Source organism: Trypanosoma equiperdum (assembly GCF_001457755.1).
Source record: "Trypanosoma equiperdum strain OVI genome assembly, contig: ctg_419, whole genome shotgun sequence".
Classification (NCBI taxonomy): domain Eukaryota; phylum Euglenozoa; class Kinetoplastea; order Trypanosomatida; family Trypanosomatidae; genus Trypanosoma; species Trypanosoma equiperdum.
In genome coordinates this window covers 3,020-12,687 of record NW_027124331.1, presented here as the reverse complement: position 1 = coordinate 12,687, position 9,668 = coordinate 3,020, and the positions used below count along the sequence as shown (strand labels likewise).

The 9,668-nt window shown below is 50.2% G+C and overlaps 5 protein-coding genes across 5 annotated transcripts; all 5 read left to right on the top strand.

Moving 5' to 3' along the window:
* Positions 1-969: 969 nt before the first annotated feature.
* Positions 970-2,670, top strand: TEOVI_000175200 (histone deacetylase 2; the record flags this gene model as incomplete). The annotated part of the gene is made up of 1 exon (XM_067224935.1): positions 970-2,670. One exon carries the CDS (start codon positions 970-972, stop codon positions 2,668-2,670), a length of 1,701 nt encoding a protein of 566 aa, XP_067081036.1.
* Positions 2,671-2,968: 298 nt separating this feature from the next.
* On the top strand, positions 2,969-3,832 carry TEOVI_000175100 (Haloacid dehalogenase-like hydrolase, putative; the record flags this gene model as incomplete). The annotated part of the gene is made up of 1 exon (XM_067224934.1): positions 2,969-3,832. One exon carries the CDS (start codon positions 2,969-2,971, stop codon positions 3,830-3,832), a length of 864 nt encoding a protein of 287 aa, XP_067081035.1.
* A 308-nt stretch (positions 3,833-4,140) lies between these two features.
* On the top strand, positions 4,141-5,385 carry TEOVI_000175000 (uncharacterized protein; the record flags this gene model as incomplete). Its single annotated transcript, XM_067224933.1, has 1 exon — positions 4,141-5,385. The coding sequence occupies one exon, from the start codon at positions 4,141-4,143 to the stop codon at positions 5,383-5,385; it is 1,245 nt and encodes a 414-aa protein (XP_067081034.1).
* Positions 5,386-5,746: 361 nt separating this feature from the next.
* TEOVI_000174900 (uncharacterized protein) lies at positions 5,747-7,648 on the top strand (the record flags this gene model as incomplete). The annotated part of the gene is made up of 1 exon (XM_067224932.1): positions 5,747-7,648. One exon carries the CDS (start codon positions 5,747-5,749, stop codon positions 7,646-7,648), a length of 1,902 nt encoding a protein of 633 aa, XP_067081033.1.
* Positions 7,649-7,984: 336 nt separating this feature from the next.
* TEOVI_000174800 (Nucleoporin) lies at positions 7,985-9,604 on the top strand (the record flags this gene model as incomplete). The annotated part of the gene is made up of 1 exon (XM_067224931.1): positions 7,985-9,604. One exon carries the CDS (start codon positions 7,985-7,987, stop codon positions 9,602-9,604), a length of 1,620 nt encoding a protein of 539 aa, XP_067081032.1.
* Positions 9,605-9,668: the final 64 nt, after the last annotated feature.

The window sequence follows — 9,668 nt, the reverse complement described above, 5'->3', positions numbered from 1 at the left end:
CCCCCCCCCCCCCTCTCTCTCTCAGCGCACACGCCATGAGATGCATCTGCTGACCCTTCACGTCATTGTTAATACGTTTTTTTTTTGTCGAACGGAAAGACGGGAGATGGTGAACCGCGGTGTTAATGTGACGTGTCACACAGAGTTCACATGCGCACTTTACCCTCATACAATCAATCTCAGATAAATTTATACCCTCCCTCTCTTTTTCCTCATCTCTGTCATTAGTTCGTTTCTTAGCGTAAGTGAAGCTGTAGCAGTTGCGGGCGGAGCGCGTATATTCGCCTACCAGGCGGGACTGTTGCCATGAGGTTGCGTTACGTGTCGTGTTTGTCTAAAGATTCGCACCACCTTTGCTCGTTTCTTATCTGTTGCACAGTTGGTCTTGGGTAGTGCTTCACGTTGGAAATGTTTTTTTTTCTTGTAATTTGCCGTTATTGTCGTGAGTTCGTCGCAGGTGTCAAGAAATAAGGAAAGAAAGAGACAAAGTGGTATGCGTGGATGTAGTTGGTTAATATCTATGCGAGGGTGATCCCGACATGAGCGCTACTGGTGGAGCATGTGTACCTTTTTCTCTGCATTCGTGCAATGAACTATTAAATACGTGGGAGAAACTGGGGTGGTGGACTGCACCTCATTAGTGCATTTTATTTTCTCCCGGCGACCGCGTGAAGTGGGAGGTGATTAAAGCAATATACCATGGGTTAGAAAGGCACGTTCACATGCATACCTTCCCTCCGACGTTTGTTTACCCCACCACTCCGTTGGTCTGCGGTTGAAAAGGTGACTGCTGGCTTTTTGCATCTATCCATATTTCGCTTGTTATGCTGAAACCGGAGACAAAAAATTTTCTCAACCACACATCGCACAAAAGATGTTAGGCTTGAAGTATTTTTCTCAAGTCTGTGACTGCTATTCTAAATCATAGTGTACATTTAAATATATAACCAACTGATTGCATGCCCAGCTATGGTTGTGGAGCCTCCTGCTTCCATCCCGCCGGTAGCAGTCATCGTTAGTACCGATGTCGATGCACCCGCTAGTCTTCCCGCGCTTCAGCACAACAAACTCATCATTGATATGGTGCGTCATTACGGCTGCACCCCTTTCCCCCGGAAGGAAGTAGGCGGTGAAGCTGCCTTTTGTAATGACATTTTTGAATGGGTCGATCGCAATCTACCAAGTGTTGATGTGGAAGATATGACTGTGTTCCACGACGAGTCATACGTGCGCTATTTGAGTTTACGCGAGGTGGCTTCGGGGGATGATGAGCACGTTCTCTCATTTTCAGGATGCAGCAATATAAGGGGCACGCCATCAAAAAGATTCGCTTCTAGACGTTGCTCAGCCCCCCTGCCACCGTTCGTGCTTTTCCCACAAAATGGGGACAAAAGGTTTAACCTCGTGGGTGACAGCGCGCCTTTCTCTGGTATGTGGCGATTCACTCAGGCCGTTGTGTCAGGTACACTTGCGGCCACTCGCTTGCTCGCACAGCCATCCCGATTCGCCGCTATTCATTGGATGGGTGGGAAACATAATGCAAAGCGCGCTTCAGCTGGGGGTTCGTGCTTGGTCAATGACGTTGTTCTCGCCGTATTAGAGTTACGCAAACTTCTACCAGCGAATAGAAATGTGGTTCTTGCGGTTGATCTTGACGCTCATCATGGTGATGGGGCGCAGGAGGCTTTTCTGTCGGATCCTCGAGTAGTTACCCTATCTCTTCATGCGTACGGTATAGGAATCTTCCCTGGAACCGGTTCGTTGGAAGAAATAGGGAGTGGTTTGGGACGCGGCTACACCATGAACATTCCACTGCCTGTGGGGGCAACTGACGCTCTTGTTGTGCCGATGGCCCAGCGTGGCATCTATTCTGCGTTCAGGAGGGCCGGGGTCGAGTTGGGAGCAGTAGTCGTTGTTTGTGGGTCGAATTCCTTATCTGGAGATCCCTATGGCCTTTTGAATTTAACCATAGGAGGATACCAACGGATTCTTCGTACGCTTCTTACCGAGTCTGCAAGTCATTCTGCGAAAGTGCTCATGCTAGGTGGTAGTTGCAACGTGGATGTGGTCGCGGCCCGTCTGGCCGGGGTACTGACACGCGACGTATTTAGCTGTGCAACCGCTCTACGTAACGGTGAAACCAGCTACTTCTCGTGGTCTCCCGACCTGTCGACAGACAAGGGTGTTGAAGTTCCCGAGGACTGTGAATATTTTACCATGTACGGACCTTCCTTTTTGATGCATAGCCTCCCGCTCGCTGTGGTTGACGAAGTCCACCACTTTCCACCTGATTCTGTCCTTTTTTCCCGAATGCGCCAAATTGCAGCGAAGGGGGAACGGAACAGTCAGATGAGGGACAGGGCGGCCCGTAAGACTGTCATTGAGGATGATGAAGAGGAAGAATCAGAAAGTGAGGAAGAGGACACTGATGAGGAAGAGGAGACTGAGAGTGAAGGAGATGAGAATACCAGCTCCCAAGAGGGTACTGACGAGGAAGTTGTAATCGATGAGGATGAGGAAACTAACTGTGAAGGGGATGAAGACACTAGTTCCCAAGAAGGCAATGACGAGGAAGAGGACACTGATGAGACCGTCCTTACTGATCACGTTAGAGAAGGGTTTCCTTGTCTAAAAGAGCGCATCTGTGGGAGTCTAAGTGAGGGACAGTGACTAAATGTTTTCTTTGTTTTAATGATATATCAGGTGAGTCGTTTGCACTTTACTACTGTGTGCCAGAAAGTGGCAGGTGATGGAAGTGGTGGTGTAACTCTCTGGTGCTTTGTGAGAGTAATTTTTTGGTGGGCGTGGAACATCTTTTTGTGGTTGGCAACGTACTACCGTGAAATACTGTTAACTCTCAGTGTTTCGATACCACTGCTCGTTTACATGGATTTTCTTTTAAACAGGGGGCATTTTAGAACAACAGCAAAAATTTACGCAAACGCACCGTTTATTACACCGCGGAAATATGGGTGACCGTGTGGGCGTTTCGTTCGATCTTGTTGGCACTTTATTGGCCGTTCGGCGGTCGGCCGGCTACCAGTATGGCTGTGACCTTCTTCGATTTCTTGCGCGCAAGGGATTGCAATTTCCAGCTATGGATGAAAGAGACCTTGAGGCAAGCTTCAAACGCAGCATGAAGTCAGAAATATCGAAGTCTCGCAAAGTCTGGATGGAAAACGGTTTGGGCGATGGAGAAGAAATGCCCTTGGGTGGCGTAGCACCTGAAGAAGTATTAAGTTTTTGGTACCGTGTTGTGGATGGAACATTTGACCGGGAGGGAAATTTTTGTCATCAAGACGAGGCAATGATGTCTGCAGTTGAGGAGGTACGGCAGGGGGAGGACTGGCGCGAGTTTATCGAAAATACATTGCGTCGGTTTTCCACACCGGAACCCTACTGCTGGCTTCCTGAAGCCCTTCCAACACTCCGAGCCCTCAAACAATGGCGGGAAAACGATGTTCCCCCTGGAGTTTGCTGTGACCCTCCAACACTTGTTTCAAATACTGACTCACGGCTGGTCGCAGTAATTGGTGAAATGCTGAAGGACCAAGGGGAAACCGACTTACTTGGAGAGCTATTCTTCGCTGACGCCGTTGGTGCTGCCAAGCCATCACCCCAGGGAATTATAGCCTCCTGCAAGAAGTGTGGTGTAACATCGATGCTCCACTGGATTCATATTGGCGATGAAGATGAGGATAGAGTTGCAGCTGCGCGTGCAGGGTGCAATTTTTTGTTATGTTCACCAACGAAGGGCCCTGTGTGGAGTGAGCTTCTTGCGAAACTTCAGGAGATCTGTGACTCCGCACAGTCAGCTGGGCAGAGGCCTTAGTATCGTTTACATATTGGGGGGGGGGCGGAAAGTGAGTTATCTGTATGGACCCACCCACGTCTATTAGTTTTTCCACAAAAGCGGTAGGAAAAGTGTATACCAATCACTTTATCCTTCAAAACAGTGACAGTCGCTTCATAGTGTACGCGCGAGTGATTTTTATTTGTTCTTCGAACTGCTGTTTTCTTTTTTTCTCTCCTTTTTACTGTGTTATTGACGGTCCCTAATGTTCCTCTGGTGGATTATTCCTTTATTTTCTACTTTCAGCATGGTTCACTCTTTCCCTTCTACTCACCGATATAAGGTAGATGATACGGAAGACCTTGGATGTGGTGCCTGTTGTGTTACCGAGGCACCGAATCGAGGAGGATGCGCGCCTGGCAGCGGAAAAGCGTCAACGAGCAGCTGACGCTTTGACAGAACAGCATCATGTTGTGAGGTACATTATTGACAGCGGCGAGCACTCGGGGGATGAGGAGGAGGAGGAGGAGTCGAAAAAAAAGGATTCGGGACTTCGCCTCTTTTCAGTGACTTCTTTGCCCGGTTCGGATGTGCATTCCCTTAAGACACTTCATATTCTAGAAGCACCGAGAAGTGCATGGGGTCGTGCAACCCGTTCCGTATATCGTGGTGCACTTCGCTTACCGCACTTATCCGGTGATGATGATGAGGAGGAGGAAGAGGAGCTGCGTTTTAGTTCGTTACCGCTCCCGGGGTATGAAAAGAAGAGCTGTTTTCTGCTAACACTCCCCGCAATCGTGGATGGTGATGTTGGTGTTGCTGACTTGAAGCCTCTCAACACACCAATTCACGCACTCCGTTGCGAGCGCGCGGGCACAGTAAAGGACGGAGAAGGCATCTCAAGCTCGTGGTACTCGGGTGTAGATACGCGCAAAGTTCAGTTCAAGCGGAGCTATATTGATGATGATTATCAAGATGAAGGTGAAGATGGAGGAGGATATTCTTCGAACGATGAAAAGCCCAGAAAACGCCAGGATACGAAAAATTTGTGGGACAAAGGTAGTGAAGGTTCCTTTGGTAAGAGGAGCAAATTCGAAAGTAACGGCGCTGTTAACAGAAACGACAACGAAAGTGAAGTGGAAATGAAGAATAGCACTGGAGGCAAGACTAAGATGTCTGCGTCCAAAACCCAGGAGAGCAACAACAAAGGAGTTGCAACGAGTGAACCCCCTGTGTCAGTTCTTTCCACCTCAGCGCTCAGTGAAACCGACGAAAAGAGTAAATCAGTGGGTGGACCTGATCTTTCAGGAGTGAATAGGGAAGATTTAAAGAGTCTTACTGACACTTTCCTGAAGCAGTGGACAAACGATGGAAGGTCTGCTGTACCATTTAGCGAGGTGGCGAGGTCAGTATTGAAGTTGCACTCCCTGTACACTGAAATGAAGGCAAAACATCTCTCACCTCAAACCAGACAAGAGGCTGTTGAGTGGTTCCGCGTATCTCAGGCTTCAGTGCGGGATAACGTTGTTTCCTTAGGCTACACAATGGACAACGCGGGTAACGTGTACCTATCACGGAGGTCTAATGCTTAAGTGAATGAATATTGTGTGCTGTCCGATACTGGTAGGGTTTTGGCTGATCGGCGTCTGTTGTTACCCGTATGGTTGCCTTATTGACATCAGGGTTGTGCGTTTACTTTCTCCCTGTTGTAGTTTGGTTGATGCTCCTTGTGCTGTGCACGGTAATTGATTGTCAGGAAACTATAACGGTTGTGTGATGGTTGCAATCGAACATGGAGGGAACGGAAGCACAATGGCGAAAATTTCCCTCTCTCTCCATTCTAACTTTCATCTACATTGTTACCAAGAAGATTTCTCTTCTTTGTCACAGAAACCAGAACACTGTAGGAAGGAAAAGACGGAGTGGGACTAGCCCCTGACGGGCCCGTCACGCATGAGCAGCGAAGGCGGTAAAGGGTCCCATGGTGCTTGCTCGAGTTCCATCTTCCCTTCGCTCTCCTCCTCCTCTGCGGACTCTCACTCGGTGTGTGGAGAGAAGTCTCGGTCATGTGCCTCGAAGTTGTTCGCTTTCTTTCTGTCTCGTTTGGCACGTGGTGATGACATGCCTTCACTTGTCAGGTATATCTACGCCCAGCTGCATCAAATGCATCAACAGAAGCAGGACCACATCCAGAAACTCCCCATGAGTTATCAACCAAAAAAACTCTTTCCACAGGGATGCGAAAAGGAGGACAACGTGGTATCGGAGGTGTCGACCGAAGTGGTTGCAGAGAAGTCTGCCATTACCACAACCGACTGCACTTGTCTGCCCTTGCGGCGACTTGCAAAAACAGCCCTTTTATTCTCTGTAGAAAGTGACGAAGCGGGTGCTGAGGTAACGCGCTTGATTTACCACCCGGAAATGGCGCCAATTGTACGGCATATCCATCAGAATAATGTGGATGATTTCGTACGGCTGCCGGAGAAGGTTGAGTTTATGCTTAGCGACAGTGTTGCGGTGAGTTGCGCGAGGAAATTGTCGCGAGAGGGTCGGTGGGAAGAGGCGATTCGGATGTTGTCTGACGTTACGGTAAGCCCTAAAGTGTTGGGGGCTGCGATGGAGCTGTTCAGTAGCGCGGGTCGCTGGGAGATGGTACTGCGGTGCTTTGGTGAAATTTCCCCTGTTGCGTGGACAGAGGTAGAGGTAGCAGCTGCCCTTCGCAGCATCTACCGTGCTTCACAAGGGCGCCTTACTCAGGGTACAACAGAAGAGCGAAAGCAGAAAAGGAGGGCAGAGGACTCAATCTTGGGCTCCTCAGCTCCGTCGTGGTGGAGTCTTGCAATCCGTGTGCTGGGCCTCGCGCACACAGCGGACGTGCATATAACCACATCGTCTCCAATTAACGATGCTCTAGCGGTTCTTACCATGTGTAGAGAAAACTGGCAGATGGCATGCCGGGTAGTTGAATGCTTCATGGTGGGTGGAAGAAACCCTGAGGGTGGAAGCAAAGATAAGGGAGATGGATTTGGTTCCGTCTCTCGCAACAAGGTTGTTTCCCCGAATATGGTTTCTGTTTACCATATGTGTCGGATACTGCGACAACAGTGGTATCTGGCTCTTTACTACGCTTCACTAATGGTTCAACAAGGTGACCTGCTGCTTGCTGACGACCGCGAGGCAACGCAAAAGTTGTTGCAGGCATGCATCCGTGGTAATCGTTGGGTAGAGGCTTTGCGCACATTGCAGCAGTACCTAGTGTACAGTAAGCCTGAGGACCTTGTCGTTCCACAAGACCATATTGCTGTTGACATCTTCCTCGATCTGTTTCGTATGTTGAATAAGTGTCAGAAGGGGTCTTTGGCATCAAGGCTTCTTTGTCAGAAGCAGTTGTCCAAACACTTCGGTGCGGACGCCACAGGAAGAGCCTTCAATGTCATGCTAAGAAGCACCAACACCGCCGGAGAGTCACTTTCGTGGACTCGTGTAATGAAAGCCAAGGGGATTAAGGTGGAGAACGAGTCATACGAACACTTACTGTTACAATCTTCCAGAGAGGGAGAGTGGAGACAGGCCCTTTGGTTCTTGGATAAACTTTTGGATGATCCGGTTCGCAGATATTTTTACTTGCCATCGGCTAAAGTGCACGACGCAGTTCAGTATGCGTTGGAACGGGCCCCACCACCTGGCGCATCTTGGGAGGTGTCTGTGCGACTTTTTTCACGTATGTGTGATTTGCACGTCCCAATATCAGAGGTTGCCTTTCAATCTGCGGTGAAGAAGTGCTTTTCACACGGGATGGCCGAGCGGGCACAAGCTATATTTGCTTACATGATCCACTATGGGGTGCGAAGGTGAGTGGTTTCGTGGAACGGCCGCCACTGACATTCTCGCACAAGGGTTCCTGGCTATTTTCTAACATTCTGTGGAAGCAAGAGTAAAAATTGTACATTTTGGACCATAGGAAAAGAACATTCACGTACCATTAAACCCGAAATATTTTTTCCGATTTTCGTTGTTGTCCCACGTCTCTCATTGACACGGTTTTCTCTAACGAGATATTTGGTCCGATTCTCCTAAAGGTTAGATTAGGTTCGTTAGGGCCCGCATTTACAGAACGAATACCACACTATAAAGAGGGGTGCCAGGGAGTAAAGTTGAAGAGGGAAAGGCAATTAATAAGAAAAGAACGGAATGAAGGGCTTTGCTGTGCGAGGAAGAGCGCCATCTGGTGGGGGATTTGGACAGCCGGCAGTTGACACAAACGCTACTGCTGCTGCCCCCGTGCTAGGTTTCGGATCCTTTGGACAGAGTAACACCGAGTCCGTAGCAGGAGTAACAAACCCTTTCGGCCAAACCGCGAACCAGTCCGGAGGCTCAGCTCCGGCAGCAGGGATGGGCGGTTTCGGGAGTGGTCCCTCCACAGGAGGATTTGCCGTCGGAGCGCAATCAACAAGCAGTGCCACACAGCCGGCACCTGTACTTGGGCAAACCGTCCTCGGTTTTGGAGCGACTCCGGGTAAGGGCGAAGGTGGCAACTCTGTTGTGCCAACAGGGGTCGGCGCTGCAGCGGCGCCTAGCACGTCCGCTGCTCCCACCTCAGGGTTCAGTGGCTTCGGCAGTGGTGCAAAGACAACCCTTAATCCTTTTGGTGCCGGATTCGGCCAAACTTCAACTACAGGGACTACCGCAACTGCACCTAGCACAGGTGGGTTTGGCGCCGCAACCAGTGCGGTTGGACAAACACCGGCAAGTGGGGCGACCCCGGCAAACACCACCTTTGACGGGAGTGCATCCAATCCTGGAAACACCGGAACAAATCCAACAGCGGGCACCGCTACTGCGGTTCCAGCGGCAACGACCATGGTTACAAACCCCCCCTCAGGTGACACAGTCAAAGCCGGTGCACCAGCTGCATTTGGCGGTTTCGGTGCTACACCACCAGCTTCTGGAAGCAACCCGAGTGCAGCGCCTACGCCTTTCGCTGGGTTTGGGGCCGGCGCTACCGCACCAACTAACCCTGCCTCAACTAATGCTACTGCTGGTGCGGCCACCACTGGAGGCGGTCCCTTTAGCTCCATCACAAAACCATCTGAAACGGGTGGCAACGCCCCGCCAGCAACGGCCGGCGCGGGAGGAGCAGGGTTGGGTCCCTCCCTAGGCGCTGGTGTCACTGGAGGAAATCAAAGCGCTGGAGCTACTGGAACAGTAGGAGCGGGCGACCCCACTGCAATTTCAGGTAAGCAAGCTTCGTTAGAGCTCAGGGGGAAGATGCTTTCAACCATACTGGCGCAGTTTGATAAAGCTTTCTCTAAAGATTACCGTGACTTTTCGGAATTGTCACAGCTCATGATGCTCCGTGACCGGCAGATAATCGAGCGTGGGAATGAGATTCTTTCACACTCGTCCCACCTTGAAGAGGCTATTGCCAATGCCGACGTCACACGACAAACACTCATAGAGCTCAAGAACAAACAGGCTGCAATCGGAACAATGTTGCAGCGCTTTGAAGATGCCGTTCAGCCTATCTTCGCGCAGGTACGACCAACATTCAACAGTGTGGACGAGGCACGTGAGGAAACTTACACGGCTGTAATTAACCTTTTTGATGAAGTAGAAACTTTAAAACTTCGACTGCAGCAATGTGTCAGGCAACACAATGGTTCTGTACGGCACCTTCGCCAGTCGGATGATCTGGCCAAGTTTGTCGGCCTCATCGACTGTCAGTTGAGTGCGATGGAAGTGTGCGCAGCTCAGGCATCCGAGTTGGAGCGAGAGGTTGATTTGTTGCTAGGGAAGTCAACGATCGCTTAGTTCGATTGGCAAGATAGGTGAAAAGTAAGGGGCGCAGGTAAGTATGCATTTGCACATTCCTTTC